The following is an 18,106-nucleotide window of genomic DNA, read 5'->3' as shown; positions in this document are numbered from 1 at the left end:
ACCCTCCCTACCAACACGATCATGTCGTTCAACAACCACTTCGATACGCTCAACCTCGCGCCCACCTTCACGTTCCCGGCTCAGCAAGTGTACGAAACCTCCGCCGACACTCCGAGGACGTCCGAAGACGTACAAGCCCTGCCACGGCAACTGGTAAGTGTTCGGAGCTTCCGCATAGATGTGTGGGGGCGTGCTCAACGCTCGCGGCAGAACGAGTGGACGTCGCTCGATATGCTCGCTTTCGACCAGGCTGGTCCATCACAGCTGCCTGTCCCGGATCGGCGAAACCCACTTGGTGACGAGCACATGTCAAGTTTCTTGTCCCTAGCCGTCGACATTTCCGGAGGCGATTATCCAGCGACGCACGCGGTCTCGAGTGGGCCGTCAGATGAGGCGGCCTGGGACGCGGAAATGGAATTGGAGGTATGTGGCTACCATGACTTCCGACAGTTGTCCGACTGACTGGTATTCGACTGCGTAGAACTACCAATTCACGTTCTCCACGCAAGACGGCTTCTCAGCGTTTGCATGGGAGTATGAGCCTCTTTCATCGGGCTTAGATCTACCACCTACCGGAGGTACGCGCAAACAAGTATGCTCTACTCGGGATCCATACTGACTAGATTATGTGCAGCATGCGAGACGACTGACGAGGGCGCCATGGAAGGGCACCTTGCTCTCGCATACAACGAAGACGCTTCAGAATCGCCGGGAGCATCTTCGCTCACGTCTGGAGACGCAGAACGTTTGCTAGACACGCAGACAATCGCGTCGCCATCCGGAGTCTCCCTCGCGCATGCCTCTGACCACGCCGGCCAGTCGTCTTCTCCGGCCAGTCGCGGGCCAGCTATCCCCTCCGCCAGCAGCTCCTCGGCCACACGATCGCGCGGGATCGTCTCTGACGCTGTCGCTGGCCCCTCGCGGCTCGTACCAGTCGCGCCGCGGGAGACGGGGGTTCAGGTCGAGGCTCCCACGGTCAAGGAGCTACGGAGGAGCAGCCGGAAGAGGACCGCACCTACTAACGGCTGCGCCGAGGCCGCTCCCTTGCCCGCACCTTCTCAGAAGAAGCGGAAGGCTGACAAGGGGGCCGCTTCGAAGACGGGACGACCAGGTGCTGCATCTGCCTCTACCCACGCGGAACAGGAGGGACCGGTCGCGGGACCGTCTCGCCAGGCCACATTGACGGTCCCGAAGCCTTCGGGGAGAAGGGCGCGTTCGGTCAACGCAGCCTCCAAGGACACAAAGGCCAAGCGATCGCGACGTACCCGCGCCGAGGTCGATATGCACAAGGTTGCGGAAATGCCGTCGCACGCTTGCGACGTTGACGGTTGCTCGGGGTCCTGGAACCCGTACACACACAAGGACAACAAGAAGCATCTCGAAAAACACTTCCACGCGGCAGATCTGGAGGGCGACGCGAATCTGGTGTGCGTCTTCGATGTGTGCCAAACGCCCGTTCCAGGGAAGGACCTGCTCCAGCATATGGAGATTCACCACATCGGCCTCCCGTACCTCTGTCCGATCCGGTGCGGCTGGAAGTCGTGTCGCTCGAGCTACCAGAAGCAACACATGGACGACATGCATGAGGGAGTCCCTTGGGTCTAATGATTGGTGAGTTGCTTCCGGCGTTCTCATCAGGCTTTGTGCTAATACTTCTGTCCAGTGCTACCTCGCGAACATATGTATCTAGTAAGATGTACTTCAACAATGTATACTGTACTGTAGATATCAAAGCTGGACATGGCTCGGACCCGCACCCGTGTATAGGATATCAAGATTTCTGTTGTATCAGCTCGATTGCATATTGCCAACGTCAACGTCTCACGAGCATGAAGCTCGTGGGCACACGCGACCTTTCTAAGGAGCCACGCCTTGCGAGCTGCGCCGAATCCAACGTCCATCTCGTGCGACTTGAATTCTTCGAGAATCCCCGCGGTCTCTTACCGGCTACCCCCGTTGACCTCTCCAGAAAACGTCGTAACTCTGGTTCGGGTGGCGAGTCGTGTCATCAGACGGAGTAAGGCCGGAGGCGTTTATTCATGAACGATACCTCGAAGACGTCGACGGAGCAACTGCGCGTCTCTGCGACCCGCGGAACTACATCTTCGGATTCGGGAGGAGGTGCCTTATTATCGTCCCCCGAGTGAGCTAATGTTCGCGTGTCCGTACTGTAGGAAATGCACAGGAACACCCCTCGTCGAGTCGTACCTCTGGCTCGCCATCGCGTGAATTCTCGCAACCTTCGACTTCGCTAAAGCCACGGACGCCAATGAATGCTGTCGAGCAACAGCTCGAGTGCCTCGATGCCTCGTTCAGGTACGTACCTGATATTCACACGAGTGTCTCGTCAACGTAACCTAACTCGCATGGGTACTCCACCCAGGTTATCGACACCGTTCCCTTGCGTCATCGGTCCGAGATCTGGGCATACGGCACAGCTGGTTCACGACCAGCTGGCGGAATGCGCATAGTACTTCATCACAATGTTGCGTTATTGTTGCGTTACAAGACAGAATGGTACCGTATCGAACCTCAACCTAGCGGGACACGCACGTTCCGCTAACAGTCCAAACAGCGAATCTTTCGTGACAAACGTCGAGTTTGTAAAGCTACATGTTTGATCGTATTCTACGAGATACCTACTTTGGCGCACGTTGGTTTCCTCGGAAGCGTCGCACACCGACAAGAGACCGCCGAGTACTTATCTAGGGGGCCACGGAAAGGCCTGCGCCAGGACCAGGCGCGGGTGGGCCACACCCCTCCGCCTCGTGCCTGCCCGACCTGTACCCCGAGAATTTTGAGGCACACATGTAGCGACCTAGCAGGACGAGTATCATCATGCATCAGCGACAAGACATGTGCAAGCGCGCGACGTACAGTGAGGTAAAGTGATGTACGCAGGCGGCGCGAGGTCGCCTCGGTCGTATGCTGCGATTTGCAGCTGCACCCCGAGGCGGTCGTATGCAGCGCGGTGTCGTCACTCCCGCGACGGGGCACATTGGCCCGGCTTACGACGATCTAAGGGCGGCGAGCGCACTCGCCGGAGGAACCTGTCGTGGGAGTGTTAGTAACGCAACCATCTCGCGCGATGAGCCTAGAAGACGTACATATGGCCCTGACACCGCGTGCGTTCAGAACATTGCCATAAGAAGATATACGCGCCAGAATTTGCAGCCGCTGCCTGCAGAAGCGAAGAAACTCGCCTGCAGGATGTCGATGGACGTCGACATGAGCGCAGTTGTCTTCCCCGCCACCGTGAGGCAGCGAGTACTAGTCTTAGGGGCCACGATGAGGGTTGCACTATCCATGGGGAGGAACTGCTCAACTGATTGGTTAACATCGTGTCGAGCGTGACGCGTGATGACCAAGACGTTCTGAAAGAGGACATTGGACAGAGATGAGCGACTACGCTACCATTGCAAGACACGACACAGCGTACCGTCGAAGCTCTCATGAAGGCGGCGCGTGCACTGGGACGACGCGCGCTGTCTGAAGATCTCGAAGAAACTTTATCTGGCGAGTGTGGACCGTGAAAGCTCTGGGGAAAGAGACAATGGGTGATTAGGTTTCCTTATATCTGTTTTGAGGGGTAACGGAAATCGCGCCCATGCGCGTGGAGTTCCACAAAAGCTTCGCTCAATCCGACAGCATGTGCGCAACGTACCTCTTTTTCCGCGTACTTGGTTTCAAATGGGCGCATCGATGGCGACCTGTGTCGCGCCTTAGAGTCTTCCTGCGCAACGCCGACGGTCTGGTAGAGCGGAAGAAACACAACTGGCGGTCGCCGCCTTCCACGATGGTGAGCGAGATAATCAACAATCCAAGTATCATATGGTGCGCCATGCTGTGGGTGCGGGCGACGACGATCTCTCAAAAGCATCCCGTTGGAGTCGAGTTATGTCTTCTGGGGCGCGATGTCAATTGCTCCCGAGCCTAGGCTCCTCGGCCTTGTAAACGTCGTTCTCCTGCGGGTTTTCCTAACGATTGTGAGGCGTAATCCAGACAAGAAGAGCCTGCATATGTAAGCTTACCCTTCTTGCTTCCTCTGTGGTCGACGCGTGGATGAAGTTTGAAGGTGCTCGGGAGGAGCCGCCACACCAGAGAGCGCTCGCCCCGCCGCTGGCGGCGGGCGCAGCGTGTTGTGGTCTTATGTGGTCCTATGGACCAAGCGTCGGGTCTTGGCCTCCTCGCCCTTCAAAACGCTCCGTCAGCCATCTATCGAGAAGAAGGGTATGCAACTTGAGACGGTGCAGTGGAGGAGCAAGCTCAGCTCGAGGACCGCGGCGAGCCATCCACTATATATAGGGCAGGTACGCCCGGCTGTCCGCGCGGCCCACGTTGGGCGCCTGACGATATGCTTCTCCTCACTCAGCACTCTGGGCTCTCGGTTTCCGTCCACTACCAGGTCTAGATCAATGCAACAACGAATATAAAGAAATTTGAGACCATGTGCGCGGAGGTCCGCCACCAACTTGGACATGAGACAGTGACTATCCGGAGCAGCCAACTCAAGCTTGCTTATGCTGGACACGTGGCACACAAACACGGCGGTAAGTCTCCTCTTCATTGTCGCGGATGTCTCGTATACGCAGAAAACGCGATTGGCAGCGCGATCCTGTGTATTTCTGCACAAACCGCAAAGTGCCATTTCGCGATTTGTGCAAAGACAGGTGGTACGATGAGCGTCTATATATCGCACGACGATATCGCTGCATGGGCAACCGGCCTTTCGGCAGGGGTAAGACTGTGGGGAAACTTACAGAAAAATCCGCCCTCGTGTCTTTTCTGCAGGTTCCTCTGGGTAGCGTGCTTTTTGCGAGAAAGGTGCCATGGACTGTGGCGGCGTCGTCAGCATTGGCCGCATCCAACCGTCGGACAGTATCTCCCTTTGTGGCTTTCGTATCTTGCGGCATCTAGTCTGAGAGGGGCCCGAACTTTCTACAATGCTCTGATGCATGTCTCGGCGTGGAGGCTGACGAATGACATTTCCATAACATTGGCGACGTTTCCAAACCGAGCCTTGTGTGGATTTCGCCTAGGGTAAAGAGTTTGATGAGCGTCATTATTGCTCCTTATAGCTACGACTGCTCCTCAACTTACAAGGGTATTTTACGGTGAACTGTACGTGAATCTTTCGACGTACTCACCCGCTAGACGACTGCGCTGACGTTATCTGCGAAGACAGATAATCGTCAGCCGCGTGCAACGGGGGATAGAACGAACCTAGCACCTAGCACCAGGATTGTCACCATCGTGTGGAAGCCGAAGGTGGGTTTCTGGTTTGGGGCTCTCGACGAAGGCCACCCGAAGTCGACAATGGCAAACCCGAAGCCTCATCGGTATTCGTGCACATGCCCGTTATACGTTCTGTTCCAAAGGGACTGGTATAGTGTCTGTGTTGCTGTCGGAGGTATAAGAGGTAAGGATCCCGACGCGACATCAAAAGACATACTCACGAAATCCACGAAATCCTGTTCGCGAACCGAAGGAGCCTCTCCCTCAATATCCACGCGCTTGAAGTCCTATACTCTGTGGTTGGCTCGCTGTGCGTGGCTAGAGCAGGCCGCCATCGAACTGCAACCAAAAGCCTGTCAGCATCGTGTTCAGCGACTGACGTTCTAGCCACCAGCCTACCGACGCGACCGCTGTTCGTATGTCCACATCGACCTCGCGTCCACAACGACTGCTCACCACATTTCTTAGAGCAGGAGAAAACAGTATGCGCGGATGTCGGCTGCACGCTTGCGCGCGATTCTTCAGCGCCCTGTATCCCGGGTCGCGGGACGCCGGGGTAGCGGGCCATGGTCCACGGCTCGTTCTGGTGCATCAGCTACTTCTACAAAAGTTTTATATACTGACCTACGCCCAGGGCATGCCAACAGACGGTGTTCGCAGAAGCGTCAATGTGGATGGAAGAGTCGAGAGTGTCAAAGGTCATGTACGGCGCTAAGCCATGTGCCGTTGCCCATAAAAGGCGGAGTGTTTGTTTGTTTGCACACCGCAACATACTCTCCTCTTACCTTCATCCACAAGCCGTCCCTTCCACCCTCGCACTCACCTGCACCCCGTATTTCACAATCCCCACTCGCATCCCCATATCACAACATGACGTTTAACGGCAACTACTACAACCTCCACTCCACGCTGGACACCTCCATGGATTTCCAGTCTTCCGCTGCGTCCGACGAGGAGCTTCCCTTCCTCTGGCAGCCTAGCTCCCCGATGACTGCGTCGACAGTAAGGACTCCCGGGCTTGCACGTAAGGGCAGTGTGCTAATCGCTCATTGCAGGACGAGTTTAAGTCGTCTGAGACGTGCTTTGACGACCTCTCGGAGTACGACGACCCTCCTGCGAATTTCCCCCCTTCTTATTTGGCGTTCATCGGCGTCCCCATCCCTCCCCAGTCCACAAGTACGCGGGCCGGGTTTTCAAGCTTCGCCGGCAGCGACGAGAGGCAACGATTGAAGGTGTGTGGATAACGAGGCTTGGTACGCGTGCGACTTCGCTGACTTCGACTGGACTGAGTAGCTCGTGGACTTCCTGGGGGTGGGCGATTCGGGACCCTCGTTGGACGACTTGCTCCCAAACTACGATTTCGCCCCCAAGTCTCCTACGATTCGTGAAGCGAAGTGCTCCGGCCACCCACCAGGTACTCCTACACGGCACGGAAAAGAGAACATTGAGGCGCCTCAGACGCCTGATGCCATAGCTTCCCACCCCGGTGAAGGGAAACCTGCAAGCCCTGGTCGCAACCTCCGGTTGGAGCGTCCGAGCACACCCTCTCCCGCGCGTCGATGCAGCGCAACGCTACAGACCGTTCTGGAGAGCTCGTCGCCGTCACGCTCTCCGAATCGTTCTGCTCGCTTGTCTGCATTGATAAGCGAGCAGTTGGAACTACTCGGTGACGTCCCAGAGTACTGCCCAAAGGATTCCGAATCATCGTATGCATCGTCGTCGTCCAGTTCCGCTGCTATAGAGTTGGCTCCCTCGGCCCCCGGGTTGGCCATTCCCGACAGCTCCACCGACACCAACGTGACGCCGGCCGTCATCGACTCGGAGCCGACATTGCGGAGGAGCAGTCGCAAGCGGACTGCGACACCAACGTACGCCGATGTCGCCCCTTCGCTCGCGAAAAAGCAGAAGATTGTCAAAGGCGCTGCGTCGAAGCGTCAGCGGAAGACTTCCAAAGGCACCAAGGTCCAGGCTATGAACCATGGCGGATCCCACAAGGCAGCGATCGCGGGGCCGTCTCGTCGGGCCTCGACTGCAGTCGCAGCACCAGCGATTCCAGATGAACCTGAAGCAGAGATTGCACTCGTGGAAGTGGAGGACGCCGCCGAGGCACACACTCAGCGGCCCCGTCGAACCTGCGAGGAGGTCAAGGAAGACATGGTTCTCAATCTGCGAAATCACGCGTGCCCAGTCGTCAGTTGCTAACTCGAGTGGAATCCTTACCAGCACAAGGACAACCGCACGCATCTCGCCAAACACTTCAGCAGCGCTCAATTGCAGAGCGATGCGAAATTGGCGTGCTTCTTCCCGGGGTGCCCAAATACCCCTACTGGAAAGACGCTGCTCGGCCATGTCGAGGCGGATCACCTCACTCTGCCATACCTGTGCCCTGTACGGTGCGGCTGGAGGAGTTCTCGTTCGGGATATCAGGGGCAGCATATGCGTAAGAACCATAATGTCACGAACTGGAAACGTTAATTTGTGAGTGTCTTGGCGCCATCACGTCGTACTTTGTTGTTAACATTTTAGTTTAGAGCGAAGTAGCCCCATCCATGTTCTATGCTTTCGATGTGCGATATTTCCAAACAATGTATATTGTACTGTAAATAGTAAAGATGGACTCCACTCGGACTCGCATTTGTATATCGGACCCTCTTGTATATTCTGTACTGGCACTGCGTAGCTCGACTCGAATACAATCATGAACGTCCATATATTCAGTTTCGACGCTTGGTAGCAGGTAGCGAACACCACCATGTGTGAAGAAAAGTGTTTGAAAGGGTTTGGAGAATACGAAACATCCGCGGATGAAGTTCCCCGTATGCGTTATGTTGTTGCAGATTTTGTTTGTGCGAGGCTGCATGGGGCTTTCGGAGCTTCTCAGAGGGCCCTCGCTGATTCCATGCACGTCGTCAGTGTGCCGTATTGAGGGCTTTATCTCCTCTGAACGACAGCGCATCTCTAGGGCTATTGGCAAAAAATACAGGGCGGCAGTTAGTAGTGATTTGGAGCCCTTTTTCATCAAAAGCCGTTTATGCGGTGTTGTAGGCCCAAAGGCGGTGGGCCCCTTGACATCAAAGCCGATGCTCTAAGTGGGGACCAAGGAGAAACCAAGGTCGTGCCTCCGATTTGGCACAAGCTTTCATCGAGTAAGGATGGTTTATATGAATGTCCTCGAGTTACCTATAAGAGGGGACGGATTGCAGGAACGTCGAATTCACTCACCCTGACTTCGACGTACTCTCAGTCGAATCCATATGTCTGCGAAAGGAACCCCAAGATGCCTGAGCGGTTAGTTCATCTCAGTAGGCTGCGTTTCTTCCGATGTCTACCTGTATATTGACTGTCTCCCAGGAGATAGTGGGTGCCACCAAGCTCTTTTTACCGGCGATGTGTCGAGAACGTGTCCAGTGCGTCGATGTTCAACATCGTCCTCTTCGGCAATCCCTTCTCCACAACCCAAAGCTCTAAGCCTATCCACGCTCGGTCTCCACATGTCATCCGCAAACTACTCCTCATTTGCCTCAGACGTAGTCGATCCTACCTTTCTCCCCAAGCCTCTGAAAGGTCTCCCCCACGCCGGTCTTTCCAGTTCAGTTTCGCGGCGGAAGGCGGCCTCGCAGCGTCGCCATGGGATCCCATGTATATTCCTTCCGACTTACCGACGCCAGGAGGTACGCACAGCCGGACATACTATACTTCAGATCTCGTGCTGACTTTACCTGATCAAGGAGGCTATGCGATGTCCTCAACATTCCAGGCGACTGGCGAGGACGTCCTGGGCGGGAACCTTCCTCTTTTCTCCAACGGTGATTCCCAGGAGTGGCCTGTAGCGTCATCCGTCTCGCTTGGGGATGGGGGACATCTTCAAGATACACAGATCGTTTCATCGTCGACTGGATTACCCCATGTACCTCCCTCCGACCTCACCGCCCCTTCGTCGTCCGTAGCTCGTCACCTGCCTACCGCCGTCGCCACCGCAAGCAGATCATCCGTAGCTCAGCGATCGCACACGCAGGCTCCCAACGCTGTTGCCGGTCCCTCGCGATCCGTCCCCGTCGTTCCGAGAGAGACGACATTCGAGGTCGAGGCCTCTACGGTGACGCAGCTTCGAAGGAGCGGCAGGAAGCGGCACACCACCACCACCAGCTACGCTGAGGACGCCGTGCATGCTCCGCCCCCTGCGAAGAAGCGGAAGGTCTCTGGTGGAAAGACAGCGCAGCCTTCTCCAGCGCCGAGTACCGCGTCGACGTCGGGGTCAGCTTCAGGGCAGAAGGCAGTAAAGCACAATCGTGACTCTCGTCGGCCTCGCGAGGAGGTCGACGCGTTACTCGTCCCGGATTCCCCGGACGTTGCGTGCCCTGCAGAGGACTGCACCGAGATGTTGAACGCGTCCCGTCGCGCAAGCAAGCAATTTGGCGCACCTGAGCACGCACTACGTCCAAGGTGCTCTTCATTCGGCGACGGCAGTCAAGTGCCTCCGGTGCCCCGAGCAGAACAAGCTCGTTCCGGGGAACATGATGGTCGACCACGTTGCGCAGGAGAATCTTCGGGCGAGGTACCGCTCCCCATACTGTTACAAGGAGGGCGTGCTTTGCACGAAGACGTTCAAGAAGACGGGCTACACAAACAAGCACATGCTGAAAGTCCACAAAGCGCCTAACTGGAGCTCGTGAGTACATGTGTATCACATCCCATACATTCTGCTGATCGACCCTTGGCTTTGACAGCGAGTTCGTCTTTACTCTCGCAAAGCCGTCGCAGTATTCAATGCTGTGAATGGGCCTCCAGCGCGTTGCTTGGAATCGCCTTCCGACTTCGAACCCTGAGGTGCTTGTCAACGAACCCATTATATGGTGTTTCTACTTCATAAAATTGATGTAGTATATACCACTGTTTCTCAACTATCAATATGCGTCCGCCTCATCAACAACATGTACGCTTATCAGTACTCGAATAGCGTACTCGGCATACTTTGACCATCCATGTGCGTCACAGGTCCTGGGAGTAAGTACGGCTTCGGCCCTTACACCCTGAAGCCATGAGCCATTTCTAAAATTCTTCGCCATGTCCAGCATACACTGACACTTGACGGAAGACTACATATTGCGTGTTGAGGACCTCTAGATGCCTGCGCGGGGTGATGGTCCTTGCCGATCGACGCCGAAGCGACTCATGCTGTCCTTCTAGTTCCATACGTGATGACGCTGCAGATTTATATATGAGAACACGACACCTCCCAGGGAAAACCGAGAGAGATGAGTTGAACGCGTCAGTGACAGCGGTAGAGGAACAAGTCGTCCGGAGACGGGCGCTAGAGCGCCGCTCTAACGTCATCCACTGATCGGCTCGCCCAGAATTCGAAGCTGTGGGCAATGTCCCCAAGGAGCGACTGACTGCGCTCTTCTTTCATCCGCCATCTGCAGGCCCTTGACCTTCTCGAATGCGACTGCCAAGCACACGAAAGTACGATCTTCATGCATTATTCGTAGACGCCAGCGAAACTCATTCCAGCCCGCGTCCATAGATCGCCACATCGCGACCACGAAGCCGTAGCGAACGTGGTAGTCCATTTCGCGAGCATTTTGTGCTAATGACCTGGTAAAGACCCAGGTCTGCGGACGTCTATGATGCCCACAGTGCACACAGTCGAGACGCTCATGAGTCTTACCACCTTGGCCGCGCCGCCCACCGTAGTGCTGCAGCACGCAGAAACACGATTGGGAAAAGAACAAATCACGAACTCACTCACAAAATGCTATCTTTCTCTGAAGGAACTGCGCTCCATAAGAGTACAATGCACAGCGCAGGTGTTGTATGCAGCTTTCGTCAGCTCCGAGTCGCGAGCGCGAACTTGCGCCTGGCTTTTGCGGCGGGTCCACCGAGCCGCAGATGTCCTGCTTCTTTGCGGGATGCCCGCATGCTTTGGCATTCCATGCATTGACATGCGTGCAGTTTGGGGTGTTCGTAGGGCTTTGGATATTGGCCAAACAATCATTGGTCCTCCGTGGTAACGAGCTACTTGAGTGTCGTTGCTTTGCTCTAACGAAGAGCGGCGGCACTCAATTCGTAGCTAAGATGCATTTCTGGATCGGTTTGCATGTTCACACGTACGCTGCGAGCTGCTTGCGTACATAATGAACCTGTGAAAGCCTTCCACACGTTATTTGCTTTGTCCAATTGTCGGCAAACGCACGTCCTACCCCGGGCTTGGCGAAGGAGTCCACATCATGAGTAGTACGAAGTGAGAGGTGCGACATACCCACCACTCGGCTCATTCTGTTCATTATCCTGTGCTCTGCTACGCCCTCGGAAACCTCGTCGGCATACTCTGCGCGTCTTGTTAGTCACAAGCTGACCTACGGCCCCATCTTCTCCCCAGACTCATCTTGGATAGGTAGGACTACAATATTCACACCCTTGGGAGCAGTAGCAAGACGCGACGAGAGTTGTTGTATTGGCGCGTCGATCGTTCGTTCCAGTGACCCTCGCGAACTCGGCCTGGGCGCGTTCTGGTCTATGTCAAGGGCGCGGAGGACGATGCTGCACGCCGTGGTATATTTTGCGTCGAATGCGCCGATGGTCCTGTTATGGTATCGGGGTCGTTACCCGAGGGCTTTTTAAACCTGCGGCGTGGCGCGTCTCTTGCTCAACCACTCTCTTCCCCACACCACATCCACCAACTCCCTCCTCCGGTCCCGTACCCGCTCTTCACAATCCACAATCCTTGGGTATCTATTTTCAACCCCGTACATCCACACTCGAACAATGTCTTCCTACACTCCCACCACTGCCGGCCCTTCCACCGCCCCCACCGCAGACTTCACGTTCTTGGGCAATGTATTCTCGACGACTCTCGTGGACAAACCCCTCCACTCCCCTGTACGTATATATCGTTCACATATCCGTTGGTGTGCACGCATGTTGACCACGCTGGGTGGTAGACCACACGCGCGGCGATTCTTAGCCACACGTCGAGCATGGGTTCGACTGGCGAGGAAGGGATGAGGGCTCTGGCTGCGACGCAGGTATGTTTGGACTCGCCGTGCACCTTTTTTGCGAGGCTCACATATTTCCGATCTCCTGTTCGACATCAGCAACACCAGTGCCCGGCCTCATGTGGCTCATCCAGCGACGAGACGATGGTCAAGCCCTGGTACTCGGACATCGAAAGACTCTCAAGCCACTACGCGCCGGACGAGAACATTCCACTGTCCACCTATGACCCAGACTTCCCCCATTATTACGGCCATTACCACACCGCTGCGTACCCTAGGAGTGAAGCGTTTCTATCGAACACGCAGGGAGCCGCGGCGCCCGATTTGTACACCACGCCTGACCTGCACGCCCCATCGCCCTTCGAGAAACGATACCCGTTCGTACCATCCACGTCTTCTATCCTGCTTGGTGCAACCCATATTCCCGTGTGGCAGGCACCGGAGCTCTCGTTTCCGCCATCCCATTATGCGCCCGCGAGTCTCTCACACGAAGGGACGGTCAAGCGTCTTTTCCGCGAGGACGAGGACGACATCGTAGACGATGCTCCTGCCTCGAAGAGGAGTCGGTTGGCGGGACACGATACCGTAGAGTCACAGATGGCCGTAGAGGAGGGTAGCACGTCTGGGGCTGACCTCTCCGTAGGCGCACTCGCGGACGTCGCGGAAGACGAGGACTTTCAGAACGAGGAGCCTGAGGAGGACGTCGTTTCCGAGGCCGAAGATTCGGAGGCCGAGTCAGAGGAGCAAATCTCGGAGGCGGAGGATGAGGATGAGGAGGCTACTGAGGAAGAGGAGGAGCCCACACCACGCACGAAGCGGTCCCGGAGGACCAAAGACGAGGTTCTCAAGACGACCCGCCGCCTGCCAAGGGGAGTCCCATGCCCCGTTCAGGGCTGCACCAAACCAGCCTTCAACCCATATGACCACGTGGGGAACCGAAAGCATATCGTGACGCACCTCGAACGGGCGGCCGTGATTGAATGCCCTTGGCCGGTGTGCGAGGACACGCGGGACTCGCAGAACCTTATGATCCACCACATCACGGACGTTCACATTGGGTTTCCGTACATATGTTTGCTCGACGATAGGTGCACCTGGGGGTCCACGAAGTCGCAGTGGCAGACCCAACACATGCAAAGGGACTGCAAGTACAGGCCCATGTGACAGTGATCTGGTAAGCAGCCTCTGTTTCTCGAAGCCGCGACGGGTGATAACTGTGTCTCGTTCAACAGGTAGCAGGCACGGCTTCGAGGGACGGACGACTGTAGCATAGTAACCTCTTCTCTTCTGTCCCATGTTGTATTTGTTGTCTCGGACTGTGATCGCGTAGCCTTACATGACGATGTATTAACATAGCACCTTATTGTACAGTCTTATGGGAATCGTATCTTGCGCCAATAACTTCATTTACGAGAACTCCCTTGCCCCTACAGCCGCTGTCTCGACGGTCGACCACGAAGTTTCGTCGCAACACGACGTTTTCTCGGAGGTATCGCGCAAAATGTAACAAAATTATCTCCGGTTGCAGACTTCGCACACGTCAGATAGGTAGCGCTCCACAAGGTCGAAGACCACTGAACGGTATCGATCCATAATGATAGGGTCATATAATACAAGTGGGATAGATAGCGCAAGAACCCGTCGCCTCGCCCCATCTGTATCCGTAAGCCTCACTTGGACTTGCTAGGCCTAGCCTCCTCATCGCTGTCGTCGAGGTCAACCAGCTTCTCCGCAGACAGTCCTATGGGGCGTCCGAACGCGGCGACCTCGTCCTTCGCCAACTCGTCGTCATCGCTATCAGGAATACGGAGCGGCGAGTCCAGCTCATCAGCGTACTCTATATCGTCATGGGTGGCGGGTGTAGACGACCCCGAGGCAGATGTTCCAGGAACGTCGGATGGCTTCGGTTTCCACACGCACGTATTCCTCTTTCCAGGCCGTGGTCCGAGCTCAATCTTGCGACTTGCGTGCAGGGATGCGAGGGCGTCGAGCTAGCGAAGGTGGCTTGATCAATGGAGAGGAGGCGACGGCGAAGACATCGGGACTAACCTTGCTTTGGACGTTGTCGTCCTTCACCTTCTGGCCGTTCTTCGCTGTGGGGTCGAACCCCAGCTGCTTGATGAGCGTTGCCGAGTACGCGTTTCCCCGTGGCTTCGGGTCGTCCTGATCGCTCGCAGCGCCGTCCTCACTCTCCTCGTCACTCTCGGGGTGCTTGCCCGCCTTCCGCTTCAGCTTCTTCTTCGACGAGCCGTCTTGCAGATTCAGCTCCGCTGCCTGCTTCTTGGAGAACTCGCGCGCAGAGGCCAGTATCTTCGTACCCTCGCGATCGCGCTTGAGGAGCCGCTGTAGCGCCTTCTCCGAGTCCACCGCGGAGAGCTTGCGCGCAGCCTTGGCTTGCGCATCGCGCCCGACATTCTCCCCCACGTACATCGAGCGCGAGTCCGCCCCGGAAATGACGTGACCCTGTACAACGTACGTCGCGCCTGCGGCTTCGCGTTCGGGCTTGAGTCCCCACTGGCGCGCGGGATCGTATGCAACCTTCTTCTTCGCCGCCTGCGACATCCCGCTCGTTCTATGACGAATGGGGTCAGAATCACATTGAGAGACGAGAAGAACACGACGTACCCTATCGAGAACTCCGGCCGCGCGGCGCGCTTCCTCTCCACGGCGTGTTGGATGTGGTAGTCGCAAACATCGCTGACACGCTTGTCGCACCACCCCGAGCACCGAGAGCCGTCTCGCTTCGTCGCTCTGCATGTGCCAAGGTCTTGTGCGTAACCGATCACTGCGATGGATGCGTCGGATTCCGGCGTCAGGGCAAGGATGTTGTCGGTGGGATGGGGTCTGTCGGAGGATCGCTATCGTGAGGGAATCATGAGTTTTGGGGGATGCGGGATGCTGAAGGGCGGGACGTACCTGGAACGGCTTGAGGATCTTCGGGTTGAGGAACGCGACTACGGCGCCTTCCCGCAGTTTTGACATTCGCTCAAACGCGCCGCGACTGCCTCCACGATACACCTTCTCCTTCTTACCACCCTCCTTCATCACGACGTCGCATGTGTCTGATTCAAAGAGAAGGAGCGAAAGAAACGCATCGCCACGGATCTTTGCCTTGCCGCTGTCCGCGGAGCCCCCGTGCGACCGGCAGCCGAAGTCGATCAGCTTCAGGTTGACGTACTTCTTCCCGCTTGCTTTAGGTGCTTCTTCCTTCGGTTTCTTCCGAAACGGAGGAGGACGTGCCGAAGGCCCCGACTGAGCAGCACCGTCGAGCGAGGGGAGCGCATCCATCTGATCCTCGCCCTCATTCAGCAGCTTGTCATCGCGAGTGACGCCCACCGGAGCTTGGGTGTACTTCATTGGACCACGCTCCGCGATGACGGCAATCGTGAGCCAGTCACCAGATACGGGCACGTCGTACCCCTGCTTGCTGGGTAGGAGGCGGACGACTGAGTACAGCTGCGAGGGAGAGATGTAGTATCGTCCTTCGAGGTAGTTCTGGAAGTCGTCGTGGGGTATTACGCGTGACCTAATGTGCGCTGGTGAGCAAAAGGGAAAGGAAAATTCTGAAATGTACGCACGACAGTCGAATGCCAGAGTTGGGCTCAAGCTTCTCGAAGTGTGGGTCGTCGAACGGAGGTTTGTGCTCAGACGGCCCAAGCGTGAGGTCTTCGATGAGAGCCAGGTCCTCGTCGCGCGCATGACTGGTTCCTCCATCTGTATCTGTGTGGGCAGGGATAGCTGCGGCTTTGGCAGTAAAAGCGGTTGACCGTGTCACTGTGTCCGTTTCCGGAGCCTTTTCTCTCGCCTTGTGCGCTTGTGCGAGCTTCTGTAATACAGCAGATGGTGCAGGAGACGGGACTGGTTTGCTTGGCTTCAATGGAAAGGAAGGTCCTGCGATGGGTCGCGAGAGGGACGATACCCTGGGTACGGAACGGCGGACGCCGCGCTCCAGATGGTGCGCTTTGTCTACAGGTTTCTTCTTCTCTAGAGCGAGCTGTCAGTATCTATGGATGCCTATGCGTGAAGTCCACTTACTCGGCGAAGGCGTCGCTGGTGCCAAGAGATGCGAATTTGACCTCTTGCGTTTGGGAGAGGAGGGAGGGGTGTGCACGCTCGACGACCTCGTGTCCAACTGTGCTTGGAGAAGAGCGATCTGTCGTCGGATTTCTGCCTGCTTCTCCTGCTCGGATGTCTTCTTGGTAGTTGCGGAATCCATTGCAGCGAGCCGCGATGCGAAAGACGCGTTCTTCAGCACTGGACGATAGCGTTGTTGTCAAGTCGCGTCGCGCGCCAATTCCCACGGCACGACGTGTTCGCATTCTTTGGCTCTATTTGGCAGTTGTGTGCCACTCGCGATGATTGCAATAGGCGCCCGTCTTCCTCTCACGTTCATCCGGCGTGCACTTGCATGTCGAACAAAGCTGAGTGGCACTTGGGCCTAATTTGTTGCACAAAGCGCACTGGCGGTGGTCAAATCTAGGTCGATGTGAAAAGTACATAAAGGTCTTCGCTGGCCAGGCCACTTTCTACACCGTCTCTCGTCGTCGTTGAAGCACCTCCAAGTTTTCAAACTAGCCTTCGACAGTTGCTCAATGACCTCGTACGTTTTCCCTCCTTGAGCGATTGTTTGAAGCCTACTGATAGTTCTGATTCGCGAATAGCCTCCATAAATATGCTGCCAGGCGCAATAAAGCGTTCTACTACTCACCGGGATTCGATCCAACGATCCCCACCGGAGAGCCGCTCCCAGAGCCCTTCTCCCGCCGAACTCGCTCAGTCCGAGCTTCCCGACGTCTCTGCGCCAATGGAGGATCAGACCAACGAGCCTATGGGATTCGTCAAAGAAGTCGCGCGCGAGTACGCTCGACTACGTAGCGAGCGTGGTCCCAGATTGGACGCCTCCGCTCCCGTCCTGGATGAAAGAGTGCTGCGTCGAAAACGGAAGGAAGAAGAAGCCAAGGATGCGGAACGACGCCGAGCCATCTCTTTGGTTCAATACCAGAAGCTTCTTGACCAAAGGGACTATGTGAACGCAGTCTACAAGGAGATGGAAGAGAGGGGATTTTTCGGCCCGGCGCCGGACGGCCTGTGTGAAGATCAGATATACGAGGCGTTGGATGAGGACTACAGCGAGCGACACAGTGGCGGGGACTGCGACGACAACGCTTACCACAAGAGAGACGAGTTTGTGCAGGGGTCTTCGAAGGGGTCCACTAGATAGAGAATCCCTTCGCACACTGTATTACAGCCTGGACGTAACATTACAGTACATTGTCCTTCGTTATTTACAGATCCCATAATTTTGAATATTACAGCGATGCGACGAAATAATGGGCCTTCCCAACCTCGTCGTCGCCCATTCGCAGCCGAGTGGGCACACGTATGGGCGCTCGACTATCCCATGACTTCCGATTTAACAACACATCTCAAGAGAGAGGATATCTTTGCCCCCAGCATGCCTGCGAGAGTCCCTGGTCGTCCTATCCCGTTGCCTCCATGAGGTAGTATACATTCGGGGATGAGCCTGGGTGTCGGCGCGATCATCCGGATTAATCTCGAGTCCGTACACTCGTGGAGCATGCTGGTATGCACAGTGTCGTGTTGAAGATCAGTGCATCGGTTCTCCTGTCGTGCGGCGGCTCCGCATATCCTGCCGACTGCTCCGGCCGCGTCGCCCCCGTTATGGCTTTATCTTCAGCTTCATCTAGACATGCTGTTGTCGAGCCTGGGCTTCCGGACGTGTCAAATACAAGCGTCGTTTCCCGCGCAGATCGTCGTTCACCGCGGGTCCTGCGATGTCGTCTGCGAGAAGCTTGACACATCGGACACAGAGTTAACGCCTGCAGCAGAGTCGTCTTCTCTGTGAAACTGGTTTA

The 18,106-nt window shown here is 56.2% G+C and overlaps 4 protein-coding genes across 4 annotated transcripts; 3 read left to right on the top strand and 1 right to left on the bottom strand.

The window, feature by feature from the left end:
* Positions 1-411: 411 nt before the first annotated feature.
* On the top strand, positions 412-1,605 carry TRAVEDRAFT_22372 (uncharacterized protein; the record flags this gene model as incomplete). The annotated part of the gene is made up of 3 exons (XM_008042707.1): positions 412-423; positions 482-578; positions 635-1,605. 3 exons carry the CDS (start codon positions 412-414, stop codon positions 1,603-1,605), a joined length of 1,080 nt encoding a protein of 359 aa, XP_008040898.1.
* Positions 1,606-8,556: 6,951 nt separating this feature from the next.
* On the top strand, positions 8,557-10,011 carry TRAVEDRAFT_22370 (uncharacterized protein; the record flags this gene model as incomplete). The annotated part of the gene is made up of 5 exons (XM_008042706.1): positions 8,557-8,642; positions 8,761-8,906; positions 8,964-9,671; positions 9,703-9,904; positions 9,963-10,011. 5 exons carry the CDS (start codon positions 8,557-8,559, stop codon positions 10,009-10,011), a joined length of 1,191 nt encoding a protein of 396 aa, XP_008040897.1.
* A 1,989-nt stretch (positions 10,012-12,000) lies between these two features.
* TRAVEDRAFT_22369 (uncharacterized protein) lies at positions 12,001-13,394 on the top strand (the record flags this gene model as incomplete). Its single annotated transcript, XM_008042705.1, has 3 exons — positions 12,001-12,114; positions 12,177-12,260; positions 12,330-13,394. The coding sequence occupies 3 exons, from the start codon at positions 12,001-12,003 to the stop codon at positions 13,392-13,394; spliced, it is 1,263 nt and encodes a 420-aa protein (XP_008040896.1).
* A 506-nt stretch (positions 13,395-13,900) lies between these two features.
* TRAVEDRAFT_39067 (uncharacterized protein) lies at positions 13,901-16,446 on the bottom strand (the record flags this gene model as incomplete). Its single annotated transcript, XM_008042843.1, has 7 exons — positions 13,901-14,024; positions 14,067-14,221; positions 14,280-14,802; positions 14,856-15,088; positions 15,147-15,756; positions 15,809-16,101; positions 16,342-16,446. 7 exons carry the CDS (start codon positions 16,444-16,446, stop codon positions 13,901-13,903), a joined length of 2,043 nt encoding a protein of 680 aa, XP_008041034.1.
* Positions 16,447-18,106: the final 1,660 nt, after the last annotated feature.

This window comes from Trametes versicolor, assembly GCF_000271585.1.
Source record: "Trametes versicolor FP-101664 SS1 unplaced genomic scaffold TRAVEscaffold_9, whole genome shotgun sequence".
Classification (NCBI taxonomy): Eukaryota; Fungi; Basidiomycota; class Agaricomycetes; order Polyporales; family Polyporaceae; genus Trametes; species Trametes versicolor.
This window is presented reverse-complemented; position numbering and strand designations above follow the sequence as displayed.